The 22812-nt window shown below is 37.3% G+C and overlaps 1 protein-coding gene across 3 annotated transcripts in view; it reads left to right on the top strand.

The window, feature by feature from the left end:
* ACBD5 (acyl-CoA binding domain containing 5) overlaps positions 1–21632 on the top strand; it is a 44576-nt gene extending 22944 nt beyond the window's left edge. For 2 of the 3 annotated variants that reach the window (XM_016219418.2, XM_016219419.2), the window contains 5 exons: positions 3538–3805; positions 6083–6282; positions 12469–12513; positions 12835–12944; positions 19005–21632. In XM_016219418.2, coding sequence (XP_016074904.2) covers positions 3538–3805; positions 6083–6282; positions 12469–12513; positions 12835–12944; positions 19005–19017 — 636 coding nt within the window. In that variant the 3' untranslated portion in view covers positions 19018–21632. The remainder of the gene's footprint in view (positions 1–3537; positions 3806–6082; positions 6283–12468; positions 12514–12834; positions 12945–19004) is intronic. The other variant, XM_016219420.2, reaches the window with a different exon arrangement.
* The last annotated feature ends 1180 nt before the right edge of the window (positions 21633–22812 follow it).

Consider the following 22812-nt stretch of genomic DNA (forward strand, 5'->3'; position numbering starts at 1 on the left):
TCTCATTGCAATAAAGTGTTTAACCTGATAATACGATGTTTAGGATTTGTTTCAGAATAATTCACTGGGGATGGGCGTGAGAGTCATAGGTAAACTAAAACAAGAGTTGCCCTGAAGTGATAATTGTTAAAACAGAGTGATTGGTACTGTAGTATGTTTGAAATTTTCCATAATAAGTTTAAAAATGAGCATTATAGTTCGATGTTTCTTTTTCGTGTTGCCTCTGTAATGGTTTTCTAACTTATGTTGCCTCTGTCATGGTTTTCTTTCCTTCTTCCACAAGAACATTGAATTTAATTATGTGAACATACAATCGTACCATCATTATTGCTCTGCAGTTCAGTTAACACTTCGTAATGAATTCCTTTTGCTGTGCTTTCTTATGACTTCTAGAATAATGTGTTCTAAAGAGCCATTATTTATTTTGTCCTCAAGCTTCATCTTTTCTTATCCATTGAGGTATTAGCCAATCTGCTAGTATAATTAAGATCTTGTTTTATTACCTGACCTATTGTTAATCTAAGCTCACTCATTTTGTTTTTTTATTTGTTTCTGTTAATCCTCACCTGAGGATATTTTTTCCATTGAGTTTTAGAGAGAGTGGGAGGGAAGAGGGGAGAGAGAGAGAGAAACATCGATGTGAGAGACACACATAAATTGGTTGCCTACCCCACGCGCCCTGACTGGGGCCGGGGATTGAACCTGCAACCCAGATACATGCTCTTGATCGGGAGTTGAACCCGTGACTCTTCAGTGCTTGGGCTGACACTCTTACCAGTGAGCCACACCAGCCAGGACTAAACTCATTCTTAAGTAATATTACTTTTAACTTCTTTATCTATAACCGATAATCTGTAATAAATTATTTTTAAAAATGTAATGTTAGAATTTTATTTTCAGGATTGTGGTACTGGTTTGTGAATACCACTACATTTTGAAAATCATAGTAATGGTTTTACCTTGTTGTACATAATATTTTCTTGGTTCCTGTCCTTCCCAGAGGGCTCATGTTCTGAAAGCACTATATCCCATTGGTTTTACTGAATTTCTGAGGTGATGGACGACCTCATGCTTTCAAGGGCCTCATCTCACCAAACAAAATACTGTTGAAAAGAAAGTCACTTTTTTATTCCACAGTGCTGTTTAAATAAGTTGAATAACTTATAGACCCTTTTCTAAAAGGTTGAGATTTTGAAAGGCCAAATTATTAGTAGTTACTGCTTTGCAGAAGCTGAAAATAAACCACTTCATGGAATAGATAATGGTTTGGAAGTACTGTTCTGAAACTGGAATAGAGACTTGAAGATATGAAATATTTTATATATATAATTCTGATATTTCAAACCAGAATTCCAATGCATACTAGTTGTCAGGTGAGTTAGATTTTTAAGATAAAAAAATGAGAAAGCAACATTTTAGATTTTTTCTTTCCCCTTTGTTTTATACATTCTCCTTATCTATTAAGCAGCACTTCTCAACTTTTAATGAGGAGCTTGTTATAGCACAGATTCTTGGGCCTGAGCCCCAGAGTTTCTCATTTAGTGGGTCTGGGGTGGGACCCATGAATTTACATTTCTAACCAGCTTTCAGTTGATGCTGCTGCTGCTGGTCTGCAGACCACACTTTGAGGAGCTCCTAAAGCATAAGAAGCTAGAGTTCTACCAGGATGGGAGATGTGGGTAGGGGATTGGTACTCATTAGTCCCATTTCAACTTTTCCTTGCTTTCATCAAATGATTTTGTTTTCACTGAGAAGATAGAAGCCATTAGGTTGTAACTCCTCCAGGTTCACGCCTGGACACTTCTGTCTTTGACTTACTGACTATAAGCTACACCCATTCAGCCTTTGCCACCTTTCTTCCACCTCAGTGGAAGACCTTCCCATCTAAGGCCAGTTTCTCTAATATGTATCATATTTTTTCCCACCTCTTTGGGGACCTTCATATTTTATATCTTCCAGACTGTTTCCAACCAGTGTCCCTCTTCTGGTTCTTCTTTCTCAAGCTATTCATATTCCTTCCATCTTTAAAAGAAAATCCTCTCCCAACCTTATGATGCCTTCTAAGCGTTGTCTTATCTCCCCCCTCCCTGTTACAGCCAGGCTTTCTGTTGGTTGTGTTCATTCATGGTATTGACTCACTTCAGATATATGCCAACATGCCTTTGTTGCTAATTTAAGTGGATGCTTTACATTTCCCATCTCACTTGAATATCATTAAACAATATTAGCTACTTTGTCCTTGAGAATACTTTCTTGGCCTCCATTACACCATTTTTTAAGGGTTTCTTTTTATACTTCTTGGCCCATTGTAGCCTTCCTCTGCGAGTTCTTCTTCCTCTTGTCGACCCCTTAAATTTGCTGTTCTTCAGGCATGTATCCCTAATTATTACTACCTTGGTTTCAGCCATCACTCGCCTTCTAATGACTCTCCATGTTCTATCTCCAACATGTATCTCTCTTCTGAATTCTAACTGCCCTATTAGATATCTTGCCTAGGAACCTCAATTTTTTACTTATTTGTAACTATACACCATTGTCTCTTTTTGTCCCCTGAAACCTCCTTATCCTCTATATTTCTTTTGGTGACTATCACAAAACCATCTAGTCTTTTCCTTGCTCTTACTCCCCACATTCATTGTTCAAGTCTTATAGATTATGTAATCTCAGAAGTTCTCAAATCATCCTCTATCCCACTACTACGTTATTGGTAGGTGCTGTCATCATTACCATGCCTTTGAATTGGCTTATAGTCATCTGTTCTTCAAATTTTGTTATTTTGGGGTTTTTTTACATAAAACAAAAGAAATTTATTCTCTCATAGTTCTAGAAGTATAGGGAGGCTAGAAGTCTGAAATCAAGATGTTGGCAGAGCTGTGCTCCTCCTAAGGCTCCAGGGGAAATTAATTTCTTGCCTCATCCAGCTCTCGTGGCCACAGGGGCTCCTTGACCTGTGACTGCATCACTCCAGTCTCTGCCTCCGTCTTCACATGGCTGCCTCCTCCCTATGTTGTTCTTCAGGATTTAGTTCATATCATTTCTTCCAGGAAGGCTATCCCGACCAAGCCTGTACCCAACCCCATATGAATTAGGCACCCCTCCTGTGAGCTCCCATGGCACCCTTTGTATATCTTTTTCATTACGCTTATCAAACTATATTGTAATAATATTCTCTCTCTTGCTAAGACTAGAAGTCTCTTGCAGACAGAGATTCTATCTCTTTTTTCATATTTATCTTTAGATTTTAGCATAGTAACTAGGATAAAAGTAGACATTTAAATGTGTCTTGGATGAATGAGTGACTCATGAGAACAATTTATTGCTGTAACTTCTCAATTCTTTGCTCATGGATGATTCATTTCTATCCCATTTCCCCTTACATATAGGAGGCAGAATATGAATTGAAGAAATTTTTTAGAAAAATAATATTTTTGTAATAACATGAAAAAATATTTTATAAAAACAGTAACCTATTATTAAGAAAGCTTTGTAGTGTATAATTTGTTTGTAGCTTTTAACTAAGTGTTTTTAAATTTGTAGTCTTTAGATAGCTTTACATCAAACAATGGACCATTTCGATATTACTTGGGTGGTGATCCCAATAAGCCCTTGGAAAATTCTGGTTTTCCTGAAGATGTTCAAATTTTTCCTGGAAATGGCAACATTGGGGAGATGCAGGTGGCAGCAGTCGAAGGAAAAGGTGAAGTAAAGCATGGAGGAGAAGATGGACGAAGTAACAGCGGCGCGCCACACCGTGAGAAACGGGGTGGGGAAAGTGAGGAATTCTCTAATGTCAGAAGAGGGAGAGGTGTGTGTTACTTCTTTTTTGTTTTCACTGACTGTCTTCATAACCTAATTAGTGGAACCGTAGGTTCTAGAAAGGAGAGACATTAGAACTATCAGTTTGTAAAGGGAATGTTAAAAGTTACCTGTACATAACATCTGACCATTTTTCTTTATGTCTAGTTCTTTCCTTTGAGTCCACAAAGCATAGTAGTGTATTCTCTAAAGATATATGGGGGGGGGGGGCATTTCTATTTTTATATCTTTTATGCAATTTTTTTGAGGTAGCCAACCATATTTATGTTCTGTCATTCCCCTGAATAATCACTTACCAGTTGCTCCAACTGTGCTGATGCTTATTTTACTTACTTTTGGTAAAAATTAGAATTCTTTGTCTTTTTCACATTTCACCACTTAAGTCAAAATATATCACTTAAACTTGAAAAATCATGTAACAGATACAAAAGAACATTTAACATTTTGAAAGTAAACATTAAGAATAGTAATGTGATGAGATAATAGAGTTGAGTGGGGAAGAAAAGTAAATAATTTACAATTGTTTATAGTAAGGAATGAATAGGTATTGTCAAAAAAGAGACTGGAAAGACAAATTCCATAGTAGTATCTTACGTGGAATCTAAAACATGAATGAACAAACAAACAAACAAAAACAAGCTCATAAATACAGAGAACAGATTGCATATTGGTGGTTCCCAGAGGCGGAAAGAGGGCAAAATGGGTGAAGCTGGTCAAAAGGTACAAATTCCTAGTTATAAGAGAAATAAGTCATGGAGATACAATGTACAATAGTGTGACTACAGTTAATGATAGTATATTGTGTATTTTGAAAGTTACTAAGAGTTCTTATCACTAGAAAACAAATCTGTAACTATGTATGGTGACAGATGTTAACTAGACTTATTGTGGTGATCATTTCACAATATATACAAATATCAGATCATTATGTTGTACACCTACGGGTAAAAAAAAAGGAAAATCACTGTTTAATTTTATGAGATCATAAAATGTTAAAGGATTATTTGTATATCTGGTTGAAAAAATCCACATAAAACAAATTAAGACATGGCTTTGGGAATGCTATTGCTTTTGGGTTCCAGGATGCTGAAAGGCAATGATGTAGGTAATTTCCTGTTTATTGTTTAAAACAAAACGACAAAACTTACCCATTATATTAGCAAATGTAAAAACTTAAAATATTTCATTTCCACAAAGGTGGGGTAAGATGGTGGTATAGAACTGTCTCAGCCTTTCTGAAAAAATAACTTGGCAACCCTCATGAAGAACTGCCACTAAGTTGTTAACCCTTTGGCCCAGTACTTTTTCTTCGAATCTGTCCATCCTAAAGAAATCAGCAGGAATCTGGACAAGAATTTATATAAAAAGACATTTATTTCAATAGTATCTGTAATCGCTATATATACAAATATCAAATCATTATGTTGTACACCTAAGGAAAAATAAAGGGAAAATCCCTGTTTAATTTTATGAGGTATAAAAAGTTAAAGGATTATCTGTGTATCTGGTTGAAAAAATCTACATAAAACAAATTAAGACATGGCTTTGGATTCATCCACAATTGGATTCATCCTAACTATCCAAAAGTGGATAAAGTGATTGAGTAAATTACTTCATATAGGGAATTTATGCAGCCCTTCCAATGTTTTTGGAATAAAATTCAATGATGTAGATAAATGTTTATAGTATTTTTTAAATGTAGGATACAAAATCATGTGTAAGGGGGTAATGCCAATTCTGTAAATATATGCATGGAAAGAAGAAGGGATGGATATATAATAAAAATTTAAAAGTAATGAGATTTCAATATCTCTATAAATATAATGGAATTTGTAATAAAAACATTTAAAAAGCTTTGGGAGGCTTACAGTGACCAAAAAGGAAAATGTAGATATTTAGAGTAGTTTTTAATACTCTAAAGAAAGTCTTCAAATATTTTCAGTCTTGTTAGCTTTTAGGAAAGATTTTTTGAGAATGCACCCTGAATATGAATATATTACTTGTGAATTCTATGCATTTAGTCATGTACTTGTATATTAAGTGCATTATAAAACCTTAGACAAAAATCTAAGAATATCTCAATATAAATAGAAGTATACATGTCTACTCTTTGACCTCAATAATTTATTTTGTGTAGTTCCTGATTGCTCCCACTCCAGTTATGAGAGTTAGATCTCAAAGAAATGATAGGAAAATGAATAAAACACACCATTTCTACTTTTACAGGAATAATTTATAGCTAACCTATTTTGCTCTCTTAAAATAGGGCATAGGATGCAACATTTGAGCGAAGGAGCCAAGGGTCAGCAAGTGGGAAGTGGAGGTGATGGAGAGCGCTGGGGTTCAGACAGAGGGACAAGAGGCAGCCTCAATGAGCAGATTGCTCTTGTGATCATGCGACTTCAAGAGGACATGCAGAATGTCCTTCAGAGACTTCATAAACTGGAAACACTAACAGCTTCGCAGGTAAGTTTCCAAATTTGTCTTCTGCTTGTTGGTCCTTTAAAACAGTGTATAATCTGTATTGATCAGATTTACAGAAATCAATGTATTTTAGTGATTTAAAAAAAAATGGGCCCTGGCTGGCATGGTTCAGTGGTTAGAGTGTTGGCCTGCGTACCGGAGGGTCAAGGGTTGGATTCCCGGTCAAGGGCACGTACCTGGGTTGCAGGTTCAATCCTCTGCTCAGTTGGGGTACATATGAGAGGCAACTAATGGATGTGTCTCTCTCACATTGATGTTTCTCTCTCCCTCTCTTTCTCTCTCTCCCCTCGTCCCCACCTCTTTTCCACCCTCTCTAAAAAATATCCTCTGGTGAGGATTAACAATAATAAATAAATAAATAAATAAATAAATAAATAAATAAATAAATAAATAATAAATGCAGTAGGACCTATTTTTGAAAATATTACTTAAAACTGACCCAAAAGCTAAATGCCAGTTAAAATAATAGAAACATTTTAGTGTAAAATTAGCAGTACCATTTTGGAGGAAGGAGTAGGTTGCTTGGTGGTAGAAGAATAAGATCTTTTAAATAGTTTAATTCAAGGAACTAATAAATAGACCATACCTAGTGCCCTAGAGTTGATCATTAAAGAGTCATACTTATACTTTTGTAGTAAGCATTGTCCTCTGTCTCGACTTCTTTTAAAAATGCTGTAGAGATAATATGTTAAGTTACTGATTCTTGAGTGTAAATTAGTTTTAGGATCAAAACCTGAAAGCCAAAGAGTCCTGTGGAGTTACAGTTTAACCTCTGCTGTCATTTGACCCTGGAAGATCAAGGGTGTTAAACCTTTGAAAAGGCAGAACAGCTAGTCAGTCGTAGGAAGTCAAACAGAACCTGGACGCTCTGAATCCCAGGGCAGTGCTCTTTCTACTTGGCAGATTGCTGTCCTGTACTGAGGGACACTGGACAGCGGGATATGGAGCAGGTCCTGAGAGAAAAGGAAAAGGCATCATGGGAAGGGGCAGTTCCTCTTGGTTCAGTTTTGACCGGGCTGTGATACCCCGTGGACGCAGCTGCAGAGCTTTCAGGCAGCTCCTAGTGCTCTGCCTCACTTGTCCCCCGCCTTGTGCCTCCTTGAGTCACACTGGCTGGAAGAAAGAGTGAGGCAGCCAGCCTCGGTGTCTGGCCTGGCTTCCGACGTGGTACAGTCTCAAAGCATCTTGCTGTACCTGATGCTAAGAAGAATTTGTAGGGATTAATCAAAGAAGATGTGCTTCCATTACAAGATGAACACATTAAATGTAGATTTATGTAAAGAAACTAATACTGCCCGGCTGGAGTGGCTCAGTTCGCTGAGCTTGTCTTATGCACTGAAAAGGTCACAGGTTCGATTCCTGATTAGGACACATACCTGGGTGCTGGGTTTGTTTTCTAGCCGGAGCACATATGGAAGGCAACTGGTTGGTGTTTCCTCTCACATCAGTGTTTTTCTCTCTCTCCCCCCCTCCTCTCTTTAAGCATGTTGTTCAGTGAGGATTAAAAAAAAGGAGTCCTTGTCTTTTTTTTTTTTAAATCTGACGCATTAAGGACTTTCCCCCTTAAAATTTGCGTAATTCATTTGTATGAATAAAAGTTTGTATAAATAAAAAATAAATTGATAATAATATAGCGGTAGATTATAGAACCAAAGGAAACTTCTTAGTTCGGTACCCTTAGTCCAGCAGACGAAGAAGCTTAGCTACTGAGAGCACACCTTAACTAGCAACATGCCAGCTCTGTAACTCCAGTTAATTGATTTCTCATGCAGTATACTTTCCACATCAGTAAGCTGCCTGAGGCATACTAATTTTTTGTATAAATTCATTCACTAAATAAATATTTGTTGAATAGTCACATAGATTATTTTCTAGGCAACAGACACAAAAGTGAAAAGGGAGATAGCATAGTGTGGCAGACCTTCAAGAAAACTACCCAAGTTCAGATTCTGGCTTTGCCACTTACTGTGTAATCTTGGGTCAGGTTACTTAACCTCTCTGTGCTTCATTTTTCTTATCTATTAAAAGAAAATATTAATGCTTACCTCATAAGCTTACTCAGAGGGTAAAATAGAATGCTTAATATAGTACCTGGAACATAGTAAGTTAAGCACTGAAGTATTTTACATGAAACGATGGTAACAACGATGGGAAAATAGCTCGGTTTTTCCCCTCAGGAAGTTCACAGCCTTAGGGAGGACCTAACTTAATAATTTTTTGTATTTTCTTTGCAGTGGTTACTATTACAGGAGATTTTTCTCTTCAAAATAATTTTCCAAAAAATTCAGTAATCCTTATTTTAATGTACCAATAGAATAATACTAGAATTTCTAAATATCTAAAAGCTACATAAAAGCTACTTGATATTGACAAAGGTTTGTTACTTGACTAAACTTTAGGCTCCTGAACCTTCTCTTAGGTCTATCTGTTCACTTTTTCATTTATTTATTTATTTATTTATTTATTTATTTATTTATTTATTTATTTATTTATTTATTTATTTATTTATTTAATATTTTGAGAATATGTTTATTGAAGCTGGGGACAGTGAAACAAGGAAGGGCTTAGGATGGAAGAAGCAACAGGAGAGAGACTAGGTAGGCAGGGCTGCTTTGGCTCCCTAGAAATGTTATGGAAAAGAAGTGAGCTAAGGCAGGGCTGCTGTCAGCTCACTGGGGAGTCAGAGAAGGGGGAGCCTTGGGGACAGGTTCAGGCAGTTAGCCCAGGACAAGTTGCTGCTGGCAACTGCTTCCCTGGTTGCAAGTCCTTTAGAGTTTAGGAGCTGTGTGCCTTGGGACAAGAAGAAGGGGAAGGGAAAGGCTCAGGCGTGCTCCCAGGAGGGAGAGTGTGCCTGTTTTCTTCCTTGTAAAATCCAGTTTTAGCAAGAGCCCTGCTTAGTCACTTTAACCAGAACCACCCACCTTCAGTATCTGATCAGGCTCCTCATCTTCCACCATCACTCAGGTGATCTGATCACCTTGGCTTGTCTTCACCAAGAATCCTATTAGTTTGGTTTAGTCAGAATCTCCCTTATGCTTGATGTTTCCTCTTGGTAACTTTCTGTGTACTGATCCCCCACCCTACTTCTTGATTATAAATTTCCACTTGCCCCTGCTATATTGGGAATTGAGCCCAATCTCTTTCCCCTACTGCAGTGGTCCTTATACCTATGATGATAGCCCCTTCTCCCTTGAATAAAATCTTCTTTACCATGCTTTAACAAATGTCATTGACTTTTTTTCCTTTAACAACATACATGGATAAATATCACTAAAGTATCATAGTGCTAATTACATAAGTATTGCCAGTTACTTCCTATGTGTAAGCAAGTGTCTCTGGGAATCTTCATTTGCCTTTCCAGAGCATTTATTGCTTAGGAAAAATTTACTTATAGATGCATATATTAGTTCTGATTCTGTTTTAGTATTTGTTAGTAGTTGTTTCTTTAATGAAGAGTAGTTGTGTCATGACATTGGGATTTGTTCACCTCGACTTCTTTCTAATTTTTTAAAAAATATATCTTTATTGATTTCAGAGAGAGGAAGGAAGAAGGAGAGAGAGAGATAGAAACATGAATGATGAGAGAGTTGTCATTGATTGGCTGCCTCCTGCACGCCCCCCGACTGGGGATCAACCCACAACCCCGGGCATGTGCCCTGACCAGGAATTGAATCTCGGACTCCTGGATCCTAGGTCGATGTTGATCCGCTGAGCCACATCCGGCTGGGCTCGACTTCCTTTCTAAATCATACTAACAGGACTTTGGATAAATCATCAGATACCTGGGAGCCCAATTTTGTAAATCTACCCTCTATTCCATTAAGTCTGGAGAAGTGCCATTAAGATAAATCTCTTAGTTAGATATTACCATGCCTGCAAGGTAGTATTACAACTAACATCATAAAAATCCTTACCTTGTCTAGATTCTTTTCACATTTGCAACTGTAAGTTCTTTAACACCTTAATGGTCTGAAGAATTAATGCAACATCAGAGAAATTTAATTTCATGTTACCTGTAAGGTATAGTCATACTGGGCCACACACATTTGCCAGCAGGCTCCCTCCCACTCTGGGTCTTTGTACTTGCTGTTCTCTCTGTATAGAAGTTAGTCACGTAGCTTACAATTGTTCTTTGTTTAGGACTTTGCTCGAATGTCAGCAAAGCCTTCCCTGGCCACTCTTGCTTCTAAGCTTTCCTTCCTCCAACATGTCTCCTCTCCCTTCCCTGTTTTATTTTTCTTTATGACATTTATCACTACCTGAAATATCATGTATTTTACTGATTTATTTGTTATTATTTGTAGCCTTCCTTTAGAGTATAAGCCTCATTAGGTCAGCAATTTTTGTCATTTTGCTCTCTGCCCAGAATAGTGACTAGTACATAATAGACGCTCAGTAAATATTTATTGAATGAATCAATGAATGAACTCATTAATCTTCATACCATTTCTCTCAAGTTATAATAAATGCAGAAACTGGAGTAGTAAGTTTCTGACACCTAGCCTAAGGAAACTTGTGTTTGGGATGAGCTTGGTTTCCTAAATTAGTTTCAATTTTTTCTCCTTAGTGTATACTTCTAATTAAAAAACCTACAATACTCCCCCCGAAAGGTAACTATATGAGGTGTCAATTAACTTGATTATGGTAATCATTTCCTAATGTATACATATATCAAATCTTAAGGTTGTATATTTTAAATATATATAATTTTGTCAATTATACCTAAATTAAGCTGGAAAAAAATTAAAATCTGTAACACTAATAGTTCATTTTTCAAATCTATCAATATCTCTTCTGCTATAACTTATTAGGGATTTCCAAAACAGATCTTTGGATATTATTTATATAATTTTTACAGGTTTTTTTGTTGTTGTTGTTAATTCTCACCTGAGGATATACTTTTTCCATGAATTTTTGGAGAAAGTGGAAGGGAGGAAGGAAGGGGGAGAGAGAGAGAAACATCAGTGTGAGCAACACACATCCATTGGTTGCCTCCCACATGTGCTCCAACCGGGTCAAGGATAGACCTGCAACTCAGGTATGTGCCCTTGACCAGGAACGAACCCACAACCCTTTGGTCCACAGGCAACACTCTAACCACTGAGCCACACTGGCCAGGGCTAATCTTTACAATTTTAATTAATGATGAAGACTGCAGTTCTTAAATGTGTTTGTAAATTGGTAGTTTATATGGAAATTAAAGAATTTATAAGATCCCTGGCCAGGTAGCTTAGTTGGTTAGAGCATTGCTCTGATACACCAAGGTGTTGTGGGTTTGATCACCGGTCAGGGCACATACAAAAAGCCACCAGTGAATGCATAAATAAGTAGAACAGGCCTGGCCTGTTTGGCTCAGTGGTTAGAGTGACAGCCTGCAGACTGAAGGGTCTTGGGTTCGATTCCTGGTCAAAGGCACATACCTGGGTTGCAGGTTCAATCCTGCTCCTCAGGGCAAGTGTGGGAGGCAACCAATTGATGTGTCTCTCTCACATCTGTCTCTCCCCCTCCCTCTACTCTCTCTCTAAAAAATCAATGGAAAAAATGTCCTTGGGTGATGATAAACAGCAACAAAAAGTAGAACAAAAAATTGATGTTTCTCCCTTCCCCTCCCTTTCTCAAAATCAGTAAGTAGCCCTAGCCAGTGGGGCTCTGCTGGGCATCATCCCATCCACATTTCAATTCCCCGCCAGGGCACATGCCCGGTTCAGGGCTCAATCCTTGGTAGGAGGCGTGCAGGAGGCAGCCGATTGATGTTTTGCTCTCACACTGATGTTTCTTTCTCATTCTCCCTTTCTTTCTCTCTCTCAAAATCAATAAAAATATTTAAAAAAGAAAAATCAATAAATAAAAATTTTGAAAAGAATTAATGATAAAACTCAATTAGGTTAATAAGAATGTAAAAGACATAATGGTTTAGGTTAATTTAAGATTTTGATAATTTTCTAAAATTTGAACTATAAAATATAAAACGTCAAAGGTATTTATTTGACTAGTAATTTTAGGGACCTTGTCATTTGGTCAATATGGGCTTCAGGATAATCAAAGAATAATTAACAGAAGAAGAAAGACTAAATTACTAGTTCAGTTTTGTTTTTAAGATAGAAAATTGAAAAATTATTGTGTTTTTCTTATTTGTCAAAGCTAAATCACTTTCATTTGTATTTGTAGGCAAAATTGTCAACATTACAGACTAGTAATCTGCCTTCTTCACAGGTAAGAAATCTTTTTTAAATCTAAGTGCCAGGGTTTCAAGTAAGTTACAGTCAGTTTAGATTATATGAGGCCCTTAAAGAATTCCACATGAAATCTATCCTTTAGAACTCTGAAGTGAAAAGTATATTTATTTTGTGTTTATTTAAGTCTGAAGTACGCCTCAGAGTTTATTTACTAAATTATGCTCTGAAATACAGATTATCTCCCTCTCTTTACCAGTAGATTTATTATTAGTTATATATTTTCAAAATTACAAGTTGTTTTTAAGTTTATACATACAATATGTAGTAGATTGGTGACCAGCTTATTTTATTTTCTTAGAGATCATCTTGGTGGCCCTTCGAGATGTCTCCTGGTACATTAACCTTTGCTATCATATGGCCTTTTATTGCCCAATGGTTGGTGCATTTATATTATCAAAGAAGGAGAAGGTAATACTATACTTTTATAATTCAAAGTGGTATATGGACTCTTACAATAGAGCCTTCAGCTGCAGTTAAAAGGACAGGTCCATTTCATAGATACATGGTCATACTGAATATTCTATACTGATCCTGAGACTGAAATTACTTTGGAGGTGATATTTGATGGGTCTCTAGGTACTTGTTACACTTAAAAATGTTTCACTTGAGCCCAGCCAGCATGGCTCAGCGGTTGAGCATCGACCTATGATCCAGGAGATCGAGGTTCGATTCCTGGTCAGGGCACATGCCCGGGTTGTGGGCTTGATCCCCAGTGGGGAGCATGTAGGAGGCAGCTGATCAATGCCTCTCTTCATTGATGTTTCTATCTCTCTCTCTCCCTCTCCCTTCCTCTCTCTGAAATCAATAAAGATACATTTAAAAAAAATTTTTTTTTTTCACTTGAGAGCATCTGGTGGATTTGTGCACCTTTGATTTAAGCAACAATAAGAGAATGATTATAGGCTTAGTTTTATGGTTTATGAAGAAACACTGTTCTTAAAGTCTGATGTTTATTTTGGGCCCTTTGTTAATAGATAGGTAAAAAAAAAAAAAAAAATGCCTGCATGCTCTCTGTATCTTTGAAATATAGACATTGACTTTTTAGAAAATGTTCAGCTTTTATGTTTTAATGAACATTCTTTAGAAGTAGGGGTTATACTTATTTGAGGGCCAGAAATTCCAGTTGGGAAGCTAGGAGGTAACTCAAGTAAGTCTGAGAATAATAGATTGCAAACCTTGAAAGTGCTCTGAGATTGTCTAGGTTAGGAACACCTGAGTCCAAAACTCTTGGGTTCACCCTAGCCGGTTTGACTCAGTGGTTAGAGCATCGGCCCAAAGACTCAAGGGTCCTGGTTTTGATTCTCTCCAGGGGCACGTACCTCAGTTGCAGGCTCGGTCCCTGGCCCCAGTCGGGGCGCATGTGGGAGGCAAACAATTGATGTATCTGTCTCGCATCGATGTTTCTCTCTCTCTTTCCCTTCCAGTCTCTCTGAGAGCAATGGAAGAAAGATCCTCAGGTGAGGATTAAAAAAAAAATTAAATTAAAAACAAAACAAAACCAAAACTCTTGGGTTCAAGAAAACCCTTAAAGCACTCTTTTGGGTACTATGTAAACTGAGTTACTTTCCATGGATGGGCCCATAGGCAATTGTTTACCTCACTGATGGTCTCACTGATTATGTTTTTTGTATTTTGTCACCATTTCCCATTAAGTGACAACAGACGGGAAAAAGAAATAGGATATTTGATAATAAGATTTTAAGTGCTCTCTTAAATATATGCAGTAGAAACACATGTTAAAAATCTACGGGTTTAAATAATAATGGGTGTGTTGTTCCTCTACCAAAGAACCCAAGTTTCTAATTATTACATTCGATAACAAAAACAAAAAGCAATCATTTGCCCTTCTCTGATGTAGAAGGGATTATCAGCACACTAGGGTAAATGTTCGTGATGGTATTTTACAGTAGAGAAACTGAAATGCATACGACACTTGGGTGAGTTGTTTCAGCCTTTCTTGTTCTCTGCTTTATGTTCATAAATCAACTAAAGTTTTTTGATACATTAATGTCTTGGAATATACCTGCCCACTTGAAAAACTTTAGTAGGATTTCAGAAGCATAATTTGCTTTCTCAATATTGTTAACTCCCTTCCTAGTCCTCTTATGTATGTGTCATTTCAGCTCTTAAGATATAGACCTTAATTTAAATCCTTTTTTCACATATTTTATATTTCTCCTATAGTAGTTGACTTTAGTGCTATACCATGTTTTAAATTGATTTCCCTGATAACATTATTACATTTCAACATGTAGTAATTCAACATGTAGTAATTTAAGCTGCAGGGAATGGTGGCACTAAAGCCAGGTGTTTACATATTTTGCAATGCATTTCAAAGTTCACTTTCATGTTTCCCATGCAGAAAGTGGGGAGTTGGAGGGCAGAGAAATTGGGCATAAGACAAAAAACTTACTTTAGTTAATATTTGCCCGAAGAGTCATAGGTTTGATTCCTGGTCAAAAGCATGTACCTGGGTTGCAGGTTCGTTCCCGGCCCCAGTCAGGGTGCATTCAGGAGGCAACCAATCGATGTGTCTGTCTCACATCGATGTTTCTCTCTCTCTTCCTCTCCCCTTCCCTTTTACTCTCTCTAAAATCAATGGAAAAAATATCCTCGGGTAAAGATTTAAAAAAAAAAATAATAGTAATAATTTTTTTCCAAGGTTGAAGCATCTTACCACTTTATTAAAAACTGAAAAAGCAAACTATACTTTGCTTCAGCAGTCACCCAAAATAGCAGTTTTCTAAAATTATTTAAAAAAAATATTTCTTACCAGTTAGAAGTATACACCGTTTCTCCTATGTATCCCTTTCAGTTGTTTAGAGATGTCTCTGAATGAAGAAATTCTTCCCTATTTTTAATTTTCTACTTTGTTTTTATTGAATCTTTATCAAGTTTTTCATTGCATGGTAGGTTTTAGCCCTCCTAAATTGCAAGTTATATAGCACTGCTTGACTGCATTTGGATAACATATAGTATTTTTATGTATTATTTGCATATATATGTGTAAATAACAAATTAACTGGGCTTAAAGATAGAGCCATGTTGGATTTGGAAATAAGTTTTGGCTTGGGGGGATTTAGGCAAGGTTTAATCTGGCAGGCTTTAACAGCTTTTAATCTGACATTACAGGAATAAAGATTAGAGAGCAGTGTGTATGGTTTGGAGAGGATAGGTCTGTTTTGGAGCGGAAGAGGAAGATCTAGAAATCCTGTTAGGATGGGAAAAGTGTGGGCAGGAGAAGATTTGCCCTACCCATAATAGGGACCATCCGCACCTCATTCCCTAGCACAGTGTGTGGCATGTAGTAGGCTTTCTTTTCTTTCTTTTTTTAAAAAAATATATCTTTATTGATTTCAGAGAGAGATAGAAACGTCAATGATGAGAGAGTTGTCACTGATCTGTTGCCTCCTGCACCCCCCTACTGGGGATCAAGCCCACAACCCGGGCATGCGCCCTGACCAGGAATCAAACTGTGATCTCCTGGATCCTAGGTCGATGCTCAACTGCTGAGCCACGCCCAGCTGGGCATGTACAGCAGTACCTCGGTTTTGGAACGTCTCCATTGACGAACATTTTGTTTTACAAATGCCGTAAACCTGGAAGTAAATGCTTCGGTTTTCGAACATGTCTCGGAAGTCGAACATGCCACACGGCTTCTACTGAGTGCAAGATCCTGAGGCCTAGCTGATCCCTCGGTTTTTGAACGTTTCAGAACTCGAATGGTCTTCCTGAATGGATTACATTAGAAAACTGAGGTACCACTGTAGTAGCTTTCAATAACTGTGTGCTGAATGCATGGCCGAATGCTCACTATTGGCAGCATGGCAAAGTGAAGTGCCATAGGACATGGAAAAACTTTCATTTTATCTAATAATGCATAGATAAACACATATGTATGGAACATAATAGCTTTTTTTTTTTTTTTTAATCCTCACTTGAGGACATTTTCTCCATTGATTTCTAGAGAGAGTGGAGGGAGGGACAAGGGGGGAAGAGAGAGAGAAAGAGGGAGAGAGAGAAACATCGATGTGAGACAGACACATCAGTTGGTTGCTTCCTGCCTGTGCCCAGACCAGGGTGGGGAACCTGCAACCGAGGTACGTGCCCTTGATCAGGAATTGGACCCGGGACCCTTCCATCTGCAGGCTGATGCTCTAACCACCAAGCAAAACCAGCCAGTTCTGGCCATTATTATTATTTTTTACATTAACAGTAATACTTAAGGTCCACTGCTTGATTTTTTTTTCCAGTATAGAAGAATGTAAATTTAAAAGTAAAAGAGATTTCTCACTTCACTCTGCAGTGGATTAGAAAAACCTTCTTTTTCTCTGTGATATGAAGAAAAACACTTGCAGACCTGTTCAACAATTGTCCATTAGTCTCCTGTAGTGCCACCTCTCCCCAGTTACCCAACCTCATAATTTTGCTATTAAAATTATCCATGAGTGGGGTGAAGGGGGATGGGTGGAAGTGGAAGAGGGCATAGAGGGGATAAGAGGTGATAGAAAAAATAAAATACAATTAGAATGTGAAAAAAAGCTGAGAAAGGGAAAATAATAATAAATTATCCATGAGTTAAATACGAAAAACAGACCTGTTAAGTCCCAATGGCTACTCTAAATGTATTACTTTTTCTATTTTTCTTATCAGTCTGCCCAGATTCATAAATTGGCTGTCATATAGTTTCCTTGGAAATACTGAGCTTTCAGTAGAGAGGTAGTCATAAAAACTGGGTAGAGGTGAGCCCTCCTTGGGGCATGCTCACGCAAATCTCCTTTTTGAGTGAATTTTCTTTATCTTAAACTCTAAGGGTCCCCACAAGACTTGCAACCAGGGGACCAATGGGTAGTGGCATCTCGTTCCGGGCTAACCCCCTAAACCTGTCCTCAAGGCCCCCTTTTCTCTGACTTTTCAATGAGCCAATAGCAGCCCCACCTTGGCTTATTTCTGCCCTTGTGACTCTTACTGCTCAGCGAGCCAAAGCAGCCCTGCCTAGGCTCTCTTTTGTTGCTTTTTCTATCCTAATCCCTTCCTCGTATCACTGCCCCCAGCTTTAGTAAACTACTCTCAAAATAAAAAACATCCAAAACTGGGTAGGGATGGGGTGGATCTCAGGAGAAACATTCTTCAAATGGAGTGTGGTGAAGATGGTACTGGCCCAAAAAGGCAGGCCCATGCTTCTTAGGAAGAAGAATAATCTCAGCAGTACAGCCAGAGTAGAGTTCAGTGGACTAGGGCAAAGGCAGAATTTTATTCCTGTTCCTTTATTTGTTGCTTTTTGTAATTTTTCTTCCCTTATCACATCATATCCTACATTTTGTAAGTTAATTTTTAAAAAAGGGAGAAACAGATCTCATTAAGAGGCTGAAAACATTCTAAAGTTCTGAAGACAGTGCTAGTGATTTATATCTATATTCTATTTCCCTGTCGTAATAGAATAATGTTGAAGATTAGGGTTTATAGACCCAAGTTGTATAAACCTGCAGAGGACTTTGTGTAGTAAACTGCTTCACATAGATTCTTGATAAATGTTGCTAACTGTTCTGGCACCTTCCAGTTAATATTTCTGCTAAAACCTCACTCAGGCAGTGAGTCTTTAAAACCACCTACAGTTTTATTCCTCCAGGGGCCTTTTTTCTTTATGCAGTGAGTTATGTGAAAATTGATCTGATTATTTAAAATGTTACTCCTGCCAAAGGGGGATCGCATAAGAGTATTTCCACACAAGAGAAGAATGAATCTGTACTGAGACAGTTTCAGCCGTTTTGGCATCTTGAGTGCTGGGAGGGTGCAGAGATTTTACAGCTCGGGGAACCTTTCCCAGAACTCAGATCACATGTGATTGTTGCGTCTTGTGCAAACAAGCCCACCATTCTCCTATAGCTCATTCACTCTGCTATAATTAAAACCATCACACTATGCATATCTGAATTGTTGGTTTATGTCTCCCCACCGGCCTCAATTAAACCAAGAAGTCTTTTGAGGGCTGGGATCCTGCCTCATTTATGTGTAAATCCCCAGTGTGTGGCACAATGCCTGAAAAGTAACAGATATATATGTTGGTTAAATGAATAGTCCAGATTGTACATCTGTCAACTTTTTGTAATTTTATTAAGCTTTTTCTTTCACAGCTTTTCCATTTTGATAAACTATGAAGTAATTTTTAAAAATCTGAATTATAATAGCCAACTAGAAAAAGGATGGGAATTTAGAAGCTATGAGGAGGAATGTACATTTAAATGATTTATTATAAGCCATTTGCTAATGTCAGCACTTGTAATTAAGTTTTTTCTATCAAGCTATAAGTGACATGAAGTAATTTCATACGGACCATTTGTGATTTTATGGCTTTATTTAGGATTTGAATGTTATGATTATGTTAGAAAATTATTTGGCATGGGATGTGTTTCATATTCAGGTTGCATTTTTATTCATAGGAAATTGGTTTTTACTTTCTTTTTAAAGAAAACGGAACTGAAGAAAATTTTATTTCAACCAAGAAGACTACTGGGCCTGGATGACCTTGGAATGAAATGGATTGTGGAGCTCACAAGAAAATCCTAGTTTGTGATTATTACATTTCTTATTGTTGTCCAATAGTTTGGTTTGTGTACATATATACATATATATATTTTGCACTACACAAATGATAACATTTTAAAGACTAACGTTGCTGATACTTGAATAATCAATCTCAACTAGGTTGTAAGTAGCACACATAGATTTACCCTACCCTTGAACTTGAAGGACATTAAATTATTAATTATTGCTTGGTAACATGTTTACCTGATTATCTCCCATAGAGAAATATAAGCTGCTTAGGTACAGTTGTGACAATGAGATCAGATTTATAACTGGGTATTTTTAATTTTCTAAATTAAATATGAGAAAGAATGCAAATCAGGAGTGAATTTCAAATTAGATTATATTGACTTTCTATCTTAGTCACTGAATTGCTGTTTCAAGGAGTAGAAAACTTCTATAATCTTTGATGGGTGTTCACAGCTCTGACTTTAGCGTTCAAAGAACATTATTATAAACCAGAGCCCATTTAACAGGCTTAGTTTTTACAAATGACTCACAGAATAGACATAACCTGCTGATGGAAAAGTTGAAAAATGGGCTTAAAATAGGCTTGAAAGTTTATTCTGAGCCTGTAGATCATTAATAAGATTTTTATTAAATCCTATACATTTATTCCTTTGTAATCATTTGTCTTTTACTGAGGATATCTTGTTTCTGCTTCATCAGGTGCTTTGAAATATAAAATGAAAAAACTTATTTATACTGTTTTTACAAAGGTCACAAAGGATACACATGAAAATTACTTTCCTGCAACTGGTAAACTACACAGCCTGGATTCTTAACCTCTTAGTGCCTCAGTTTTTCCTTCGGGGTATATGTAATGTTTGAGAAGTACCTATATTAAAAGGATTTTCAAGCTAGCAGGCTATGTGCTTCCATATGAATAAGGCATACCCAATTAATGTCAGTTTAAGTTTTTCTCCCCTACCTCCCACATTTAAACTAAAAAGAAGACTATAATTTAGATCCTTGAAGGCTCTTTGGAATTATTTTTCCTGTATACCTTCTCATTTAGATGTACTTTGTACTTTAAAGGTATCTCTGATTCAAAGGCTTATGTAGCAAATGTTTTAAATATTCATAGTGTACTGGATTTAGCATCATGTGTTCAGAGTGTTTGCAGTAAGAGAGAAAGTAATCCATCTCTTTTAAGGAGGGTGGTTCTTTGTTTACCTGAAGAAAAATGTACAAAAAGGCACTGTTTTCCCTTATTTTTTCCTTTTATGTAACTTTGTTTTTTTAATCCTCACCTGAAGATATTTTTTCCATTGATTATTAGAGATAGTGGAGGGGGGAGGAGAGAGAGAGAGGGAGGGAGGGAGGGAGGGAGGGAGGGAGGGAAACATCAATGTGAGAGAGACACATCGATAGGTTGCCTCCTGGATGCACCCTGATTGGGACTGGGGATTGAACCTGCAACCCAGGTACATGCCTCTTGACTGGGAATCAAACCATTGACCCTTCAGTACACAGGCTGATGCTCTAACCACTGAGCATGTTGACCAGGGCGATGTTTTTTACTTTTTTAATCCTATCTTAATTAAAATGTGTCTGTATTGAGCAGGAATGGGGAACGTCCAGCTCATGGGCCATATACAGCCCACGAAATCATTTGGTCTGTCCCTGCCAAGGCAACTGCAGGCAGGATTAGAAATTCAATAAATCCAGGAGCTTTTTTCATAGTTAATTTTTAAGTTGATAATTTTGTATGGCCCGTGAATGATGTTATAAATATCCAAATGGCCCTTGGCAGAAAAAAGGTTCCCCACCCCTGGTATAGAGGGATCTACTAATAATGTTTTTAATGTGTTTTTTTTTGTTAATCCTCACCCCAGGATATTTTTCCCATTGATTTTTAGAGAGAGTGGAATAGAGGGAGGGAGGGGGAGAGAGAGAGAGAGAGAGAAACATTGATGTGAGAGAGACACATTGATTGGTTGCCTCCCACACACGTTTCAAGTGGGGCTGGGGTTTGAACCTGCAACCCAGGTACGTGCCCTTAACCAGGAATGGAACCTGAGGTCCATCGGTGCGAGGGCTGAGGCTCTAACCATTGAGCACCACTGTCCAGGGCTAGTATTGGTTTTTAAAAACTCCTCTATTTAGGAAAAAAAATTAAGTTTAGACCTTGTGGATCAGGGATTATTTTCAAAAATTAGATATCAATCTGGTATCAAAAAATGGTGGCTTTTCTTTTACTATATAGATAAAATGCAAATTAAGAATGTAAGCAGCTGTGACTAGTTACAGGCAGTTAGGGGTTACTAACTCCTAGGGTTGACTATTTGTATCCTATTCTAAAGTCTTATTTTATAGTTTGAAAAGCACTTTGCACACAGTTCTTGTATATACAAATAAAGATGGAATTACAGGAGATAGTGTTATTGCTTTGTTTAACATGAACCTCAGTTAAAATTTTAAATTGACAGCTATGGTATTTTTTAATGATCTACTTCTTTTTGGTTTCTTTATTGTAAAACTAAGTTAAAAATAAAGGTTAATGAGAAATATTGTGGTTTTTATTACTTGTTACTGTTTACTACTTGATTATATATATAATAAGGATTAAATGAGAATAAATAGAAGGGAATCATACTCTTTCAAAATAAAGCCATGCTATTACATATAATTTTATAAAAATCAGAATTAAGATAAAGTTCATCTCCTTCAGTTATTTAGTTAAGAATGTTATTGACCCAGTCAAAAAAATCTAGTTTCAGTTCTTATACCAAATAGACAGCTTTCCATAGCCATTCAATGCTCCCTTAATCAGACATCTTAAATACATAGTTGTTCCTAGGTGGAAAATGGTGAGAAGTTTGTGTTTTTAATACAAATATATAACTTGTAACTTCTACAGATAGTGATAAAAGTGATGTTAACTATTCGTATCATTTAAGATATTTGTGTTCTGCTACATGTAGTAGAAATCTAACTGCAGTGGCTTGGAGGTAGGAAGTCTAGGGCTGGTAAGGTGCTTCCACCATGCCATGAGGTTCCTTGGTCTTTCTGTTCTACCATCTTTATAATCTTATTGTTATTATTTTTAAAAATATATCTTTATTGATTTCAGAGAGAGGAAGGAGGGAGGAGAGAGAGAGAGAGAGAGAAACATCAATGATGAGAGAGTCATTGATCGGCTGCCTCTTGCATGCCCCCTGCTCAACCACTAACCCACCCTGGCAGGGCTCTTTTGGTTTTCAATGCCTCCTCTTTAAGTTATTTATGTTTTTCCTTTCTGCTTCTCAACCCTTGCTTTCTCTCTGACTTTCCATTAATTCTCCTTCCCAATTGTACCACATTTTATAAGCTGGAAAATGATAAATGTCCTTTTTCTTTTAAAAAACAAAAGATCTTTTAAATATATACATAGTACAGGTGAAGGGGTAGCCATTGTTGTTTTTTCTGCCTAGCATGCTTTTCTTTTTCTGATGAAAGTACCACTCTCTTCTCTTCCTTCCCCCTATGGAGAGCTCTTCCTCTGCCACTCGGATCTGGTGATTCTGGTGAGGTTGCTAAATGGAACACCCAGTTGTGCCCATTCCTGCCCTGCCCTAAGCCACAGTAATGGGCATGTGACACAAACCTGCCCAGTGCATATCCCATTCTGACCACAGGGAGAGTCCCAGGGATGAGCATTTGACCATCAGTGAGGGCAGTCATTCCGTGGGTTCATTTCATGAATCTA

This window comes from Miniopterus natalensis, chromosome 1, assembly GCF_054644295.1.
Source record: "Miniopterus natalensis isolate mMinNat1 chromosome 1, mMinNat1.hap1, whole genome shotgun sequence".
Taxonomy (NCBI): domain Eukaryota; kingdom Metazoa; phylum Chordata; class Mammalia; order Chiroptera; family Miniopteridae; genus Miniopterus; species Miniopterus natalensis.